This window comes from Rhinopithecus bieti, unplaced genomic scaffold (assembly GCF_001698545.2).
Source record: "Rhinopithecus bieti isolate Rb0 unplaced genomic scaffold, ASM169854v2 scaffold_18620, whole genome shotgun sequence".
In the NCBI taxonomy this organism is placed as follows: domain Eukaryota; kingdom Metazoa; phylum Chordata; class Mammalia; order Primates; family Cercopithecidae; genus Rhinopithecus; species Rhinopithecus bieti.
The window spans coordinates 1,591,412-1,610,532 of record NW_016809631.1 but is presented as its reverse complement, the minus strand read 5'-3'; the positions used below and the strand labels follow the sequence as shown (position 1 = coordinate 1,610,532).

The 19,121-nt window shown below is 38.0% G+C and overlaps 1 protein-coding gene across 1 annotated transcript; it reads left to right on the top strand.

The window, feature by feature from the left end:
* The first annotated feature begins 7,134 nt into the window (after positions 1–7,134).
* TFAM (transcription factor A, mitochondrial) lies at positions 7,135–17,357 on the top strand. The gene is made up of 7 exons (XM_017889912.1): positions 7,135–7,767; positions 8,334–8,452; positions 10,382–10,452; positions 10,862–11,011; positions 12,945–13,040; positions 16,534–16,590; positions 17,105–17,357. The coding sequence occupies exons 1-7, from the start codon at positions 7,667–7,669 to the stop codon at positions 17,258–17,260; spliced, it is 750 nt and encodes a 249-aa protein (XP_017745401.1). The 5' UTR covers positions 7,135–7,666; the 3' UTR covers positions 17,261–17,357.
* The last annotated feature ends 1,764 nt before the right edge of the window (positions 17,358–19,121 follow it).

Here is a 19,121-nt window from a genome sequence, read left to right as displayed (position 1 = left end):
AGTTGAGGCTGGCTTGCAGTTTTATTTAGACCCAAACTGTGTCTAGTTTATCTTTGTTCATAGTGCATAACCCTCTTCGACTGTCTTTGTCCCTCAGCACAGACAGGCTATAGGAGATTCCACCTTGCTTTTCAGTCCTTTTGATCCACAGTTTTAGGTTTAGGCCTGTTGCTCCTGGGAGACTCAGACTTTGGCAAACATCTTGAGCAAGAAACCTGCTATCTCTAAAGCCCTTCAAATATGTAATTATGTTACATTTGCTATATGCAACCACCAAACTTCTACTGGTTCTTCTGTCATGAAGTGTAATAAGGGATCAAGCTTGAATCCTTAGCCTTTAGCCACATCCAAATCAATAAGTGCTGCAGGGAGAAGAAAAGTTGTAAATCATTGGTGTTAGTTTAGTTCACAACTTCAGTGTTTTTGCTCCTAGGCTGTTCTTTGGGGTCTCTTTCCTCTGTCAGGCTATTGTCTTCTCAATACTAAGAGAAGAAAATTACACGATGTTTTTTCAGAAATTTAGCTCTTTAGCCTGCTGCCCAACAAAATGAAAACTTTGGCTCTTACTTGCGGGGGAAACTAGTTAGTTGCATGTTGAGGTCCCTTAAGTCTCTGGTTTTGTCACTCCAGCTCTGTGCAACCACAAATAACTCTGTCTGTCTTTCAGCAGTGCTCCTCTGCCTGCACAGAGCCCAAATTCTCAGCCTCTAACCTGTACTCCAGGAGAAAAATGACCACAGATACTCAGTTCACCTCTGAAAGTCTCATGACTTCTGCAGCATTCTCATACTTTCTCAATTATAAGTTTATTTTATCCAGCTCTTGTGATTCTCAGTGGAATTTCTCAAAGCAGAAATCTCTCTCTCTTCATTTTTTGATGGTACGACCACAACGTCCTATCTTTTCCCTGCCCTCAAGTCCATCATTCACAGAAGTGTGAAAGTATTCTCTCTAACCCCAAGTCTGATCTTGAGGGTTATCAGCTTTAAAAATTTTAAATAGTTCCCCACAGCCTCAGCAGTGGTTTTGCAGAGGGACCTATGGAAAAAAGAAGGGAGATGCTAATGGTTTAGCCTTTGGACCTTAACTTTAACTCGGACCCATTTTAACTTGAAACAGTGAAGCTCATTTCTATCTGATACGTATATCAGGACCCTTTGGGTTCTCAGGTTCTTTCCCTTTGTTTCAATCATGAACCAACAGAGTAAATTATCAAGTCCTCAAGACTCTTGTGGTTTTAACTTGCATCTCCAGTCTTATCTGCCATTCCCGACTCCCACCAAACTGCCTGCAGTTCTCATTGAATCCCAATCTCTCCCCACTTCCAGTATAGAATGGCGCTTCTCATTCTCAGATTTTGGTCGAATTGTTCATTCTGCTTAAAATGCCCTCTTTCCCTATCCTTTAAATCTCTAATTTTTATGTCACTCCTTTTCTTAGCTGTTGAGGAAATAATAGTTCTCATCAGTATTACCATGATTCCCAGTGTGCATCTTTATACTTGCTGGGATCTACAATGTCTGGTACACAAGTACTTAAATATTTGTTCACTAAATGAATGAATGAACTAGGCTTTGGAAGATACTTAGGGTTCTAATTGGCATATTTAAGTGGGGAAGGCATTAATGAAAACAGGAGAATCCAAACAAAGGTGATAAAGTAGAAATAAGTGAGAATGGTATTGGCAGTCTGTGTGCAATGAATGAGAGAAAAGATTAGGTGGAGAACATAGATCTGCTGGATATGAAATCTTGGTTTGATAGCAAATAAGAAGTGTGTAAGTTTTTAACCAGCCAATGATATAATGAAAGCATTTGCTTGGGGATATTAACTTAGTAGAGTATGCAATTGGAATTGGAATAGTCTATCAAGGTAGAATCCTTAAAGTCATTCTTGTGTTCTATGTACTTAACCAGTCAATGGAATCTTGCCCATTATACTTAGGCCTTTGGAGTATGAGCCATGGCACCATGTTACTTCAGAATCTCAGACCCTCTTTCCTGGATTAAAGCAATAGTCTCCTCACACCCATCATTCTCTGTGCTCCTACTAAAGGGATTTTATAAAAACAAGTTAATTGTGCCTGTAACCTGCCTAAAAAGTTGTTTGGCTATATTTTGCTAACAAACTTAACAAATTATACATAGTCCTTTACAACCCAACCCCACTCAACCTTAAAGAGGTTTGTTTCATACCACTCCTTTTCACATATATTTTGTTTTCATATGTACACCATGCCCTCATAAATATCTGTGACTTGCACATACTGTTTTCCTTTTCTGGAAGGCATCTCAACCTTTCCTCACTTGAAAAAATAGTTCAAATGTCACCTACTCTATGAAGCCATCCCCGACTTTCCCAGGTAAATTTAAATGGATGATCAGGCTTTAATCATATTTGTATGTATTATTTATTTATTTTATGAAGACGGGGGTCTTACTGTGTTGCCTAGGCTGGTCTCAAACCCCTGGGATCAAGTGATCCCGCCGTGAGCCACTGCGCCCAACCATATGTATTTTTAGAACTTAGCACGGTGTCTGGCACAGTATTGGCCTCTCTTAGGAATTGAGTTTTTAAAAAATCGTTACCAAAAGATTAATATTACTATTGTGTTTTACAAGAAGACTAAGATAATATATAAATTAAAAAATGGGTACCACCCACGCACTTCTGCAATACTCAGATACAATCACTATTAAACCAAATTTTGTGTACTATTCTGCAGTCATTTATGCATGCACACTCATGCATATGTGTGTGTGTAGTCCTTTAAATTCAAGCCTATGTTTTTGGGTGACTGAATACTAATTAAGAGAAAGGGTCTCGCTATGTTGCACAAGCTAGATTCAAACTTCTGGGCTCTAAAACAATCCTCCTGCTTCAGCCTCCCAAGTAACTGGGACTACAGGCATGTGCCACTGCCCTGGCTTAAGGTATTATTTTAATAAGCCACTCAGTTAAATAAGAAAGTATTTATGGGGACTGGAAAGAAATAATAGAATGTGAGCAGGTGTTTAAGAAAACTACAGCTTCATGACTGATTTGCCTATCCTGTATCTACATAGAGTCATATAACTTCAAAGCTGCAAACTGTGGATTCAGAGGTGGCAATTTTTGTTAACATGCTAACAAGGAAGATATCCTTCCTATTATCTATATATCTGAATACCAGTTTTCATAGCTGTACAGTAGAAATCATAGCACCTTAGAGGATTTATGAAAGGATTAGTGATAATGTATGTAAAATACTTGGCATGTAGTTGAGCAATAAATTATCACCATTTGTATTGATCAGGTACTTTACCATGATATGAGGGCAGACACATTAGGTTATATTGTCTTATTAATAGCATTATTCCTTCAATACAATCATTCTGGATTTCTTCCAATCTTTAAGTCAGCTTTCAGTAATATGAAGTCAGCTTTCAGTAACATCCAGTAATATGAATTGGGGTATTATACATTTGCATAAAATTATAGCTGTTCTTTTTGCTTGTCCTCCCTCCTGCTGACTCAGAATCAGCTTTAAAATAGACAAGCTATATTTATTTTTTGTAATGCTGCTATAGCAATGGCTTAAAATAATTCTGATATGCCCTTAATAATTAATGCAGACTTTGTTCTAATTGAGAAATAATTTACAGATAATAATAATTTTGGGTAGCTGGGAACTATTAACATGCAACAGGTCTTTCTTCTAATTTCTCTATTTCTCTTTCCCTCTTTTGTATATTGATTTTAAAGGCCAACTCCAGTGGCATGAAAACAGACTATGTCAATAAAAATGGTTTGAAAGAAAAAATTTTACAAGTAGTTTTCCATACATAATTTATTAAAACGTTGATTCACAGAAAAAATAAGCTAGGAGATATTCAAGGTGTAAAATTTTTTCTCATTTCTGCAATGTACTGTTATACTTTTATTCTTTCTGTGTCTTTATGCTTTGTTCCCCCATTCACAGTGTAAGCTCTTTGGGGCAGGATCAATGTCTTATCCTTTTTGTGTCCCTTTCAAGTGCTTATCACAGTGCTATGTAATTGCTTATGAGGAAATTGTCTTTAAATGTGGTGTTCATAGTATGATTTTATTTCCAGAGAGATTTTACTTACAAGTTCAGAATCACATCTATTTATCCTGCTAAAACCTATTAGGTAATTGCTCCTGTTGTAGCTAAATTATTTATCTATTATAATTACAAAAGCAAGACTGCTTTCTCTTAGCAATATTTTTTCTTCATTTGAGTGATCTGTGTGCATCTAACTGCATTATTCAGCAGGGAATTATCCAGGTTTCTGGTTGCTCCTGCTGTTTCTTGACACTACCTGCTGCTTTACCAATGTGCAAGTCTCAATGAACCATAATCATTACTTTCATGGATGTGTATATTTCAGAATTTTACATGGTTTCCATCTCCATACACTGGCAAATGTGTCCTTCTGTTGGCAAATGACACTTCTAACAGGTAGTTGTTCTCTATGGGGCGAAATTTATATATAAATAATTTGTGCAGATGGTAATCTTTTCACACTATTCATCTCTCTGTATGTATCTGTATATCTGTCATCTATCTATCTATCTATCTATCTATCTATCTATCTATCTATCTATCTATCTATCAGTTCATCCATCCATCCGTCTGTCTCTTCATCTATCTATCATGCTTAGTGTACTGTGCTAGGTACAACAGGGGATAAAAGAAGGCATAAGATTTAGTCTTTTCCTAATATAACTTACCATCTATTGAGGAAAAAAATATGTATACATAGAGAAAAAGATCAGAAGCCAGAGTGGTACATGATGTCACAAGTAAATGATATGAACTCACACACTATAGATGATCCAATAAAAATATTTTGGGCTGGAATGATGCGGCATGTTCACTGAGTCTGAGTGATCTGATACAAACGAAAAGCACAGTACAATGAATTGCAATTTTTACCTACACAACTTACTGTTGGAACCTTATGAGTTGGGCTTTCTGAACTTCATTTTTCTCATCTGGAAATTGGGAATAATGATCATGACAATACCTTCTCTTCCTTTTTTTTTTTTTGATTTGTGAATCATACAATCAAATAAAGTTATTTTAAAAGTTCTGAAAATATTAAAGTGCAACCCAACTTCAGGGTGTGTTGTTTTAATTTTTCATCAACTACCACAATGTTTCTGCTCAAATATTACTAATTTAAGAAATACTAAAAGTTCAATAGAAAGAGAGGAGCAATGCTGGTTATGTAATATGTGTGTTTGCATGTTAATAGGGAAAGAAAAATTTGTCAGTAGCATGAAATCTGCCAATAGTGGGAGTATTTACACCATAGAACTCAGCAAACACTACAAATTGGGGCTTTCTTTTTTGGAGAGCTATTAACCAGCACATTACTGACCTGAACAAAAGCAACAGCAATGGGACTGGAGAGGAGGGAATACATAGTAGAGGGATGAATGAGGTAGAATCAGCAATACTCATCATCAGTTGGTTAATGGCAGGTGCAGTGTCAATGGGGAGATTCTAAAATGATTTATCAAGTTATTGGCTCGGATGATTGAAGAGGAAAACTTGTGCCTCTTACCAAGTAAAGGACTTCAAGATGGGGGAAAGATAGTGAATTTTGTTCAGGGAATGTTGAAATTGAAGTACTTGTGGGACATGATGGTGAAAATGTACAGAAGACAGTGGTTATATGGATATGGAACTCAGAGGACTGGATTCAATATGGCAATCATGAGGCTATAACTAATAGCTGAAGTCATGGGATTAGACGAACTTCACAACAAAGGGACCCTGGGAAAGACTGCAGTAAGTCTTCATGTTTTATAAAGTAATTATAAACCATGTCTTTTTGTTAAATGACAGTTTTAGTGGATAAAGTTATGTTTCTTTGCAAATTCTGCTTTTAGAAGTAAAATTATCACTGCAATGTAAGTGAGTTTTAAGGAAGATTGGTATCTGATGAAAAATGTTATGGATTTGATTTTTAAGGTATTTACAGCAAGATTTATACAAATGAAAGTTGCAAACAACAAAAGTTTGTTTAATATCCAAAAGAAGTTTATGTCAAACATTTGAAAGAACAAAATATTCTAGAACAAAGAGGGAAACAAGTTATTTTAGAAATCAACTTAAATGTAACTTCTATCTTGGCCCCGTGTTGTAATTATTTACTACTTTACCTTACCCTTTGGGGCTGGGGGCGGGGGTGGGGCTGGGGCACAACACTGTGTCTTTTATCTATGATTAGGGCGTTGTACATAGTATACACTCAGGAAGAAAACCTGTTTATTCCATGCCAGAATGGGAGGTTTGAACAGATGACCTGGAAGGTCCCTTTCAACCCTGAGAGTCTATAAAAGGGAAGTGGTTATTACCGCTTAAAAGAAGTAGGCTTAGTCCTACTTCCAGAGAGCCAATGTTTTCATAATTACAGAAAGGTAATAGACTGTCAGCTCAATATGACACTGGTAAGAATTTTCTAACGATTATGGCTATACAACAGAAGAAAGGCTGTCTCGGAAGGTGGTTAGCTCTGAAACAACTGGTGTTTAAGGGCTGGAAGGACGCTTAGATATCTTTAGGTCTTCCTAATCTTTTTCATGCCATTGCCTATACAGAAAATGGTATAACACAAATTTAAAAATTGTACAGCAATTTTTGACACATCAATGTCTCAGGCATACTTGACACAAGTTCTCAGGGCTTTGGTTGGGAAAACTCTGATTTAGTCTAACATCCTCGTTTGCAGAGGGGGAAACTGAATCTTAACGAGGGAATGCAATAATCCCAAGTCAAGTCGTTAATGTTAATAGTGGAACTAGAATTGAGACTAGAGACTGTGGACAACTAGTCAGTTTCCTCCGCTCAAATTAAGCAGGCTGGAGGCCAGACTGGAAGACTGCAGTAGATGGCAGAATAAACAGTCTAAAGCTATATTGCTTTAAATGTGGTCCCAAGACCAGAGACATTAGAACTTGTCAAATTCTGGGGAACTCGCTAAAATGCAGATTAATGGGCCCCACACAGACACACGGAATTAAGCTCTGCGGTAAGGGCTTGGAATCTGCATTTTTAAGTGTGCGAATCCCCTCCTCTCCCGGTACTATTTCTGAACTCCGAGCTCCCAGGCCTGGCTTGAACTGAGACGCTGCGCTTGGCGCGCAGCACCTGCCGATCGGACTTCGGGGTCCTGGATGCAGGACTGTCTGTTACGTACAGCCTTTGTGGCCGTCACGGGCTGACACCGGCCAACGCCGGGTCGGGGTGCGTCCAACAGGGTCCCTCCATCACCTTCCTGGCCCGGCAGAGGAACCCACTGCTCCGGGCCGTCGGGGCCAGAGGCGGCTCAGCAGCGCCCCCTCGAGGCCAGAGCCCTCCAAAGGCTAGCGGGTTGCGGTTTCCCTTCATGTCCGCGGCGCCTCTTCCTCCCACGCAGTACCGCCCACCGGGGGACCCTCTCCCGCGCCTGCGCCAATTCCGGCCTGCCCCGCCCCGCCCCCCAACTACCGACCGGATATTAACAGATTTCCCATAGTGCCTCACTAGTGGCGGGCATGATAACAAACTCTGGAGGGTAGCACGCGGGTTCTAGTTGTGATTGCTGGGGTTGTTCTGTAGTGTCAGGAGGTTCTCCGAGATTGGGGCCGGGTCACTGCCTCATCCGCTGGAGCAATGGCGTTCCTCCGGAGCATGTGGGGCGTGCTGAGTGCGCTGGGAAGGTCCGGAGCGGAGCTGTGCACCGGCTGTGGGAGTCGACTGCGCTCCCCCTTCAGGTAGGCCCGCTCGCCTGTGCCCTAGGGGGCGGCAGGGCCCAGGAGGTCCCGGGGCTGGAATGTAGACTCCGTCCTTCACTGTCTGCCCCTCCTAGGAGTTCAGAGCCACCCTGGTTCTTTGATTCAGACCTCGACCTTGCCAAGGGGACGGTGGCTTTGAGATCAGGCCTTTACTTCCTTAATACCCCGTACCTTGCTTCTTGCTGCCCTCCACTCGCTCCTCCCCCCCCTCCTCACGGTGTAGCTTTGGATCCGTTCCGCCGCCTCTGCGAATTCCTTCGGAGTCTCCTGCCACCATCTAGGCATTGAAGAGGCGGGGCCCAGGAGCTGGAGTATAGACCTTTCCTCCACTCCCTGCCCTTCCTAGGAGGTAAGGGCTTTGAGACTTCCGTCCTGCAGTCACTCCCCTCCGTTTAGGACAGGGTTTTAGCATTCTTGTTGAAGGCGTTGGAGACATAGGAGTATCTTGATGACATCTCTTATTTGGGATCTATGTTCATTATATACATATGAATATTGATAGTTAAACATCTGATACTGGTTATTTTCTTTTTATTCATATGTAGTTTTGTGTATTTACCGAAGTGTTTTTCATCTGTCTTGGCAAGTTGTCCAAAGAAACCTGTAAGTTCTTACCTTCGATTTTCTAAAGAACAACTACCCATATTTAGAGCTGAGAACCCAGGTAAGGAGTTTGGGGGCATGTACCCTTTTCTCATGTAATAAAAATGCCATTAAGCAGTTAAATAGCAATGTTGAATTGCAGTACTAAAGCATTCAGTGACTGCAGGAACAATCATTTGATGTCTGTAAAATAGGAAGTTCTATTTTATACCAAATGAAGATACTTTCAACATAAGTGAGAACTAATAAACGGTATTTTAAAAATAACGTGTAGTGTAGAAAGCACCCTAGGAAGAGGATAAAAAAGCTGAATTTGGGGCCTGGTTGCCTTTGGTCTAGAGGACCACTGATGAATTATTTTCTCTTGCTTAGCTCCTCCTTTTTCTGCCTCAGGGAATTGTTAATAAAGTTGCAGCTTCTGTGGAAGCATCCATAAACTGTGAAGTTCTATGCAAATTACTGCTACTTTCAGGAGCTTTCAAGATAAGATAACATAAACCTTTCCATCATAGGAGTTCAGAGCCACTCTGGTTCTTTGATTCAGACCTCAACCTTGCCAAGGGGATGGTGGGTTGTAAAGGATAAATCCTTTCTTGTCTTGGGTGCCTGAAAAAAAACATTTCCAGGTAGGATGTTTGTTGACGCCCTAGAAAGCCTGTAGGGCTCTTAGGTTATAGTGTAAAGATAATAGCTATTTTTTTTCTTACGATTTCTAAAGCATCACAGGGCAGTTGTGAAAATCTAACGAACTATAATAAAAAATGCTCACATTAGGCTGGGTGAGGTGGTTCACACCTGTAATCCCAGCACTTTGGAAGGTCAAGATGGGTGGATTGCTTGAGCCCAGGAGTTTGAGACTAGCCTGGGAAACATGGAAATCCTGTTTCTACCAAAAATACAAAAAATGAGGTGGGCGTCGGGACACAGTGCCTGTAGTCCCTGCTACTTGGGAGGCTGTGGTGAGAGGATCACTGGATCCCAGGAACTTGAGGCTGCAGTGAGCCATGATTGCTCCACTGCACTCCAGCCTGGGTGACAGAACGAGATCCTATCTCAAAAAAAAAAAAAAAAAAAAATTAAGAAAAAAAAAAGCTCACATTATAGGTAAGGAGTTAGTTTCAGAGACATGCTTAAGTATCCACATCTTTTAAATGTAAGAGTTAGTACTAACATTTTTTTAAAAAATCAATTAATTGCACGCCATCATTCCGGTTAAGATGAAGAAGAAAGTGGAGAATAACAGATTGAATTTCGAATAGTTTGTTTCCAAATGATATTTCTGTTACTGAAATACGAGGCAATGTTATATGAATCGAGAATGTGTTTTGTCGTTAGCTTTTATAAGTTTAATAATTCCTCAAAGACTTGAAACAGTGTTTTGCTTGAAATATGGAAGTAAAAAACTTGAAGCAATTGATCATCCAGCTTCTTAAACTAGTAATCAGCCTGGTGCAGTGGCTCATGCCTGTAATCCCAGCACTTTGGGAGACTGAGGCAGGTGGATTGCTTGAGCTCAGAAGTTTGAGGCCATCCTGGGCAACATAGCAAAACCCTGTCTCTACAAAAAATACTAAAATTAGCTGGACATGATGGCGCCTACCTGTAGTCCCAACTACTTGGGAGGCTGAGGCAGGAGAATCACTTGAGCACAGGAGGCGGAGGTTGAATTGAGCCGAGATTGTGCCACTGCACTCCAGCCTGGGTGGACAGCCTGGGTGATGGACCCTGTCTCAAAAACAAAAAACAAAAAACACCTAGTAATCAAACTGTTGACTGTTTCTGGTGGTATATGATACACTCTTTAGTTGTTAGATAACAGAGTTTTAATGATGTTGGATAAATTACTTACATTTAAATTAGTTGGATACAGAAAAGTTAAGTCATTATATTAAGTTATGTGTGGTATGGATTGTGCTTTCCTGGATATCTTTAGAAATTATCCTGAGATGTAAAATTGTGGCATCTTTTTTCATTTTATTTCATTCCATAGATGCAAAACCTACAGAACTAATTAGAAGAATTGCCAAGCTTTGGAGGGAACTTCCTGATTCGAAGAAAAAAGTAAGCACATAAGTTTTCAACATGGCTGACCAGTTATTCTGCAGTTAGGAGCAATTGTCATGACCTTTAAAAGACCAGATGGATCAGACTTTTTAAAAAATAATCTGTTATCTACAAAGAAACTTTATGTCTTCTCATCTGCATAAATAGTGAGAATATGGATGTATGGGGTGGAGGTTAAGAAGGGGCAGCAGTTTGAAAATGGAGGCTGATTACTAAACTCTCACCTTGATTAGTATGTATAAGGAAAATGTATGTTTTAATCCATATACGTCTCATCCTAGAGCACATTTCCACCTGGTGATAAAAACTGTCCATCTGAAGTCATGCAGTTGCCTTTCCCTGGCATGTGCTGTGTTGAATTTGCCAGCAATAGTTTGTTGACTTGATTTGGGTTTTTTATTTATAGATATATCAAGATGCTTATAGGGCGGACTGGCAGGTATACAAAGAAAAGATAAGCAGATTTAAAGAACAGCTAACTCCAAGTCAGATTACATCTTTGGAAAAAGAAATCATGGACAAGCATTTAAAAAGGAAAGCTATGACAAAAAGAAAAGTGAGTATCATTGAAATACTTTTTTCTTATGGTAAAGAATTGAGATTTATATAACTATGAATATAGGTAGTTTTCTCTTAATAATAATAGGCAGATACAATATGGTAGAATGTCATCAGGTATTCTTCAGTTAGGCAGAAGTGGGATAGTTCTCTTCTGAAAAGTGAGATAGTCACTAGGACCACTTGCCATTGAGTCTGTTTGGAAATCCTTGTTGCTACTTTCAGATGTATCCACGTTTAAGGTGTACAGTTAGTAGAACAGTAATGAAAACTACAGGAACAGAGTTATGAAACAGTCAAACCAGGAGTAGCAGTAATCTTTGCTTCTGAGTCTTCTCTAGAATAACGTATTGATTTGAATTATTCTGTAGATTGTGGTGAGTTTGATATGGAATATTGCTGAGTAGACTGCATTAATTCATTAACACATCAGGAAAATGCCAATTTTATCTAATCAATTAAGTGCCTTTAGAATGGAATTCTTTTTTTTTCTTCAAAGAAATAATTATTAAAAACCTCACATGGTTCAAAATTTGTAGTTCCCAGCTTAATGTATTAATTCACATTAATTTCATCGTTTGAAAGTTTTACATTTTTTTAATAGAGCCAGTATTGGTTGTGAGGTGGTCAGTTTGCTAGTCGTGTACCTACACTATTACAAAATGATCATCAGAGTTAAAACTATTTCTTTGAAAGACTAGATTACACCCTTGAATGTGAGACACCAAAACATCTTTCCCTGACCCTAATGTTTTAAGCTGACCTGCCCAGTTTTGAGACCATGGTGCTGCTACTTTAGGGTGGCTGATCTAATCAGTAAAAGGAAGCCAGAAACATACTAAGAGTGAAAACTAGAGTGTCTACATAAGGATGCTGTTTGGAAGAATGATTACTAAAGTATATCCTCCCTCTTTCATTCTCCCTTCCTCCTTAATGCACCCAGCCGACTGTGCTAAGAGTAGAGAGGACCAGAAACGAGAACTGGACATTTATAAAGTTTCCCTTTTGATTCTCTCTTTCTTTTGTAATTGTTCTTGACTCCCAGTACCAGCTAGTTCAGAGATCAAGTGAGAAGTGTGAGGACTAGGAAGTTACAAGTAAAACCCTCAGGAGAGAAATCCCTAGTGATAGCTCTAGAAACAAAGAGGGAAATAGTTGAGTTTTAAAGCGCTTGGGGTCTATAGTAGTTTCAATAGGCAGTGACTGAGAGATTCGGAAAGAAGAAACTAAATCAGAGGAGTCCTACTTATAGTTATGAATAAAAGTTGAATTTGTTACTGATTATAGCCAAATTGCTATTAAGAGCCACAGAATTTTATAAATTACAGGTACTACTTACCATCCAAATTCAGAAACTTATGTATGATAATGCAATATCACTCCCTGAACTCAGACATTAAACTGATAGTAAGGGATACTTGTATTCTTTTCCATAGTTTCTTCCCTTTTGGTAACCAGTAAAACGAATTTAACACAATGATGGAGCTTTAAAAGTGGAGATATTCAGGGAATGGAATGAGATGAAAGATTATTAAACAGATAGTCCATTGTTCTTAGGTTGTGGTGAAAGCATGCAGTGATTTGGTCAAGGGGACGGTAGTGTCTTGCAAGGATGCACCTGAGATAGTTTTATCTTTTAAAAAGGTTTTGTACATATATATTCAGTTATATATTTCACGGAGACTATGAAAATAATAGGTAAAGGAAATGGTTTTGTATGGAAAACAACTGGTGAAATCTAATATAATTTTCAAAATAGTGCTGTCAAAACAATTCTGACCACAAGATGTAATAATCACACTATATAAGAATCATAACATTCACTTTAAGGAATAATCTGTAATGCATGGTAGTGAATAAAGTTTCTGTAGGTAAAATTAAGTCTCATGGAGATTAACACTGTTTCTGACCCTCCAATTTTTTAAATTCAGGAGTTAACACAGCTTGGAAAACCAAAAAGACCTCGTTCAGCTTATAACGTTTATGTAGCTGAAAAATTCCAAGAAGCTAAGGGTGATTCACCACAGGTAAAGCTGAAATACGTTTTTGTTTAACTTAAAAAATACTTAGATAGGAAAAGTCTAGAGTGCCATATGTCAGGTAGTGAAGAAAAGTAGTGGATATCCAGACAGTAAACTCTTCTGATAAGGCCCTCTTTTAAGAAAAATCTTTTTTCTTACCACATACAATCAATTTGGGTATGTAGTTGCCAACACATACATACATACATTGCCAACTTTTAAAATTTAAATGCTTAACCTTTTTTTAAATATGTAGGGATGTTAAAGTTCTTCTGGAGGCTTTTCTGTTTCAGCAGTTCTTAACTGTTTTACAGTTAAGAATGAGAGTAGAGCTGCAATATTTTCTATGGGGAATTGATTGTAACCTGTTGCGTCATTTATATCTTTTAATAAAATTTTGGTTATGCCCATAGGGATGTGTTATACTTAGGAATGTCATCATATCAGTGTGTCAAAGAAAACAGAAAGCTTGTCAGTCCCTGCTGTGGCTTAGTCTTTCCTGTTTGTTTGCTTCTTAGAAGCTCCAAATGGGCAGTTGCTTTTTTTCTTGAATCATATGACATGGTAAGAGAAATGGATGTTTAGATCCTTAACCCATGTTAATCTAAGATGGAGTTTTTGGCATTCTGCCTTCGGGATTATTATATCTGTAGTTCACTTTACAAATTCTGTTTCCGTATCCCTAAGTAACATTTTATATTGTTGCTTCTTGATTTTTTTTTCAACTTTAATCATTGTTTATCTTATGCTTTAAGCATTACCTACCACCATTTAAGCTAGACATTTAACTGTCATCTTACGGTTCTCATGTTTCCATTCCCCTACCTCCCAATATAGTTAAAATTTTGGTTAGCTCGGTATTGTGTCTTTATATTAGGTTGGTGCAAAAGTAATTGTGGTCTTTGCCATTAAAAGTAATGGCAAACATAGCAGTTACTTTTGCACCAACCTAATAGTATTATGATTATGATTATGTAAGCTTATTCACAGCTAAGCTATGTCATATGCTATGATTATTTTTTCTTTCCTACGAAACTTATTTTCCCTGAAGTTGCTTATGTCTTTGTTCACTTAAATTTGTTTTTTTTTTTTTGTACTTACCAATAGTTCAACCTCAAACTCCTCAGTATTCACCAGCTTTTAGTAAATTTAGGATGTATTTTTCTTTCAGTTTAACTCTGAAAACTGGGGTTTGTTCCAGTGTGACTGTTGCCTTCTAATCCTAGTATACAGCTAACATCTTGAGATCTCCTTCATTATCCTTGTGGTGCTGCTTTTGCTTCTGTTGTTTACTTTCTCGGTTTTCTCTGATTCTTGTGTAGCATCTTTCCCAGTAAGGGTGCATGGGAAATTAAGTTTTTGAGTTTTGCATGTCTGAAAATGTCTGTATCCTCACATTCACTTGTTAGACTGGGCATAGAATTCTAGTTTGGAAAACATATTCCTTCAAAATGTAAAAATTCTTTTTCTTCTACCTTTTTGTACTGCTTTTGAGAAATTTAAAACTTGTTTTGATTATTTGTCCTTTGTATGTGATCAGGTGGTTTTTTTCCTCCCCTTTAGAACTCCTGCTACTTGTATATGCATCTTCTGAGCTAGTGCTCTAATTTTCTTATTTTTTCCATACTGTTTTCCTTTAGCTTTCTTTCCTTTTTTTCCCCCCCTGCACTGCTGGATGTATTTTAACTTAATCTGTCTGCTATTAGCATGCTACCATTTCCTTCAACTGTACCTGTACCTGGTTTTCACAGAGAGACACTATTTTACTCTCTAGAGAGGATAAATGTCCTACAATTTGCCATGGTAGAAATTTAACTTCTTTTTTTTTTTTTTTTTTGAGACAGGCAGCCTGTTACACAGGCTGGAGTGCAGTGGCACTATCTCAGCTCACTGCAGCCTCTGCCTTCCGGGTTCAAGCAATTTTCCCACCTCAACCTCTTGAGTAGCTAGGTCTACAGTCATGTGCCACCAAGCCTGGCTCATTTCTTGGGTATTTTGTAGAGACGGGGGTATCACCGTATTACTTCAGGCTGGTCTCGAATTCCTGAGCTCAGATGATCCACCCACCTCAGCCTCTCAAAGTTCTGGGATTACAGTTGTGAACCACTGTGCCCGACCCAACCTCTCTTTATTTTTTTTGAGTCAGAGTCTCACTCTGTGGCCCAAGCTGGAGTGCAGTGGCATGATCTCGGCTCACTGCAACCTGCGCCTCCCGGGTTCAAGCGATTCTCCTGCCTCAGCCTCCCTAGTAGCTGGGACTACAGGCACGCACCACCACACCTGGCTAATTTTTTGTATTTTTAGTAGAGATGGGGTTTCACCATATTGGCCAGGCTGGTCTCGAACTCCTGACCTCATGATCCGCCCGCGTCGGCCTCCCAAAGTGCTGGGATTACAGGCGTGAGCCACGACACCCGGCCCTAATCTTTTTTTTAAACAGTCTTTCAGCCAATCTTGTGTTTAACCTTAGCTTCACCTGTTTTGTACCTATCTGGTGCTTCCAATTCCTGAGATACTTGAGAATTCTGTATTGTAAATCAGTTGCTTTTAGGTTTTCTCCACTGTCCGTTTAACAGTTAGCTTTCTTTTGTCAGTTAAGTCAGTTACCACTAATGCATCTGCTTTTTAGCTTCCAGAATTTTGTGTTGATAGTGCCCTCTTCTGTTGTCTTTGTTCATGTGGGTTTATGCCTTAAAAGGTTTCTTTGTTTAATGGGATTTTAGGGAGAGCAAAAATAAACATCTTTGGCTGGGCACGGTGGCTCATGCCTGTAATCCTAACAATTTGGGAAGCTGAGGTGGGAGGGTTGCTTGATTCCAGGAGTTCAAGACCAGCCCGGGGCAACATGGTAAGACCCTATCTTTATAAAAAAGGTTTTTAAAAAATTAACCAGGCATGATGGTGCACACCTGTGGTCCCAGCTACTCCAGAAGTTGAGACAGGAGGATCACTTGAGCCCAGGAGGTCAATGCTGCAGTGGGCTGTGATCATACTACTGCATTCCTGCCTGAGTGACAGACCTTGTCTCAAAAAAAAATGACAACAAAAAATTTCTATCCCTTTAATTTTATAAATGAAGAGCTAAGCCCAAGGGAGGTAAAATAACCTTTTCCAGGTCATATAATTAAGTTCAGCTAAGTAGACTTACTGGACTTGTGTTGTATTGTTCTTATTACTGTATCTAAACACTGAAGCACAGATTTTCAGATAAAACCTAACGCTATAGGGAAGGAATAAAAACAGACTTTGAAGTTAGTTTATGACAACATATAGATTATACCTGAATATTAATATTTCTGAATCAAAAATGTATACCTTCATTCAATTCATTTTGGAAATTGTAACAGTTTGATCGTTTTTGTTTAGAGAGAAAAGATGTTAAGAATTGATGAGGCTTTGCCTGTAATTCTTGGTATCTGAGTTTTTGTTGTTGGAATGAATAATAAAGATGACTGTAGTCTCCATATCTACCTTAACTTAAACATGTATTGTTTTACAGGAAAAGCTGAAGACTGTAAAGGAAAACTGGAAAAATCTGTCTGATTCTGAAAAGGAAGTGAGTATTATGGTTGTTAGTCTCAAGTGTCTAGTTAGGATATCTGTGAGAGAATGTATTAGGGCAAGGGTTGATTCATGTGAAGACAACCTTGTATTACTAATAATACAGGTATTCTAAAATTATTTTCATATTCTCAGAACCAGTTTGGCATTTTTCTCTTGGTAGTTTTTGTCTGCAAATAAAATTAGTATTTGAAACCACAGCACTCATAAGCCTGAGTGTCCACTGTATTTTATGGCAGTCATACCCTGCTGTTGCCTCCTTCCTGCACCTCAAGATCTGAACTTGTAACAATTTCATTCAAAGAGATCACAGTCTATCTCTTAACATTTTCCTCATCTAACTTTTATCTCACAAAAATATTTCTTCTCCAGTCTGCCTTTATACATGTAGAATGGTAATGTAATTTCTAAAGTATATACAGAACCTTTCCAGAAATTAATTGCTATTTTAAATAATCATTTTATCTCAAAAAATAAGTAAATCATTTTAACAGTTATCCTTTTCTCAGTTATATATTCGGCTTGCTAAAGAGGATGAAATTCGTTATCATAATGAAATGAACTCTTGGGAAGAACAGATGATTGAAGCTGGACGAAAGGATCTTCTACGTCGCACAATAAAGCAACGACAAAATATGGTGCTGAGGAGTATTACAAGTAGATGACTGAGATGTGTTCACAATGGATAGGCACAGGAAACCAGTTAGGTCTCAATACCTGAAGCTATTGTAAAATTAGAAAGGATAAAGTTGGTAAACCTTTTATGTTCAGTATGTTTTCTTTGGGTCATGGACTTCTGCCAGTGTAATACTTGCTTTGGAAAACCCAGATAAAGGTTCATGCAAAATTTGTTTTGTGTTTAGGAACTACTGAGAATCAGAGTAATCCATGCAAATGTGAATCATTTTACCTTTGACAAAGGTAAATCAGACTATTATAAAGTTTTTTTTTATACAGGATGATGACTATGGAAAGAGTATTTTGCTTCCTTATATTATGGAGGCAGGAGTTTCCTTTTCAAAATTGTTACAAATTGTAGAAACCATGTTCTGTGATATAATTGTGCATTTTTCAAAAAGCAGGCAAAACTCATCTTGGTAAATTACAGTTCCTAGGTATAATTCATATTATATTCAGAGTTGATGGTTGTACACGTAAGTGATTGCTGGTTTCAGTTGCAACTTTGTATAAAAGGGACTGAGAAATTTATAAACCNTGTTGCATAGAATAAAATTTTAATCTTTAATTTTACATTTCCTAAATATATTTTAAGACGAAACATTTGTTTTACAGCTTTTCCCTTTTTTTAAGTAAGGATTTTATTTTTTTCTGAATTATTTTCTCTCACGTAAGTATATTGATCCAGAAAGAAAACTTGTATTATATATGTTTTAAAATGAGAAATCTAAAAAACGAAAAGTCTCCAAAGTCTCTGGGATTTGAAACACTTTGCATAATGTATAAAAGCCTGTTTAAGAGGCAGCCAACTATGGCCTGTGGGTCAAATCCAGCCTGCTGCCTGCTTTTTATGACCTGTGAGCTAGGAATTGTGTTTATAATTTTAAATTTTTTTTAAAAGACTTTTATGATACATGAAAATTAACATGAATCTTTAGTGTTCATAAGTAAAGTTTATTGGAACACAACCAAGATCATTCTTTTACTTGTCTATGGCTGCTTCTGTGTTACAATGGCAGAGTAGCTGCCACAGAAACTATAGCCCACAAAGCCTGATACTTACCGTCTGTCCATTTATGGAAAAAATTTACCAACCCATGATCTATAGTATAGTGTGATATGACCACTTTTCCAGTGTATTGAAGTGTTGGGATAGTTTTTTCAACTGTTTTCAGATGTTCTTGTTTTAGAATCATTGTCACCTTTAAGAGGAAAAAGGTCATCACTAGATATGCTAAACAAATTGTTGCTTCTCAGTGTTAGCAAGGAAAATAATCTAGTTTCAAATTACATTGCAGTATAATGAAAAAGATCCATATACTGTGGAATGATATTCTTTTAAAATTATTTGCTATGGCTTAGTAAAAATGTACCTTTTCCAGTTAGCATATATCACAAAAATCTCACTGTAGTTGAAAGCGATCTTTCTTTAGCATTTGTTTATCCTTTTAGGAGAGTCAAGCAAAGGTTTTCACCACCTGTTTGAGCAGAATAATTCTCATCAGTTCACAGGTGTAGGATAACTTAATTTATATGCACTTTATGTGTTATGCAAAATATTTAGAAATTGTAGATTCTAGATCTCCAGAAAGACTTTGAAGACTTTGATGTCACAAAAAGATGACTTGTTACATGCTGAGCTTGACAAAGGTAGGAACAGAAGAGAAAAATAATAGCTTATGAGGAAAGATGAGGCTTTAAATATATAAAGTTGGATATTTTAAAATAACTTTTCCCTGTGGGTGCTTCTCGCTCTCGGTGCAGACAGGACAGTGTCAGTCATTGGTGAAATAGATAGGATGGGTTTGAGGCCAGAGCAGTCTGGGAGTAGGGGGAAAGAGAAGGAGG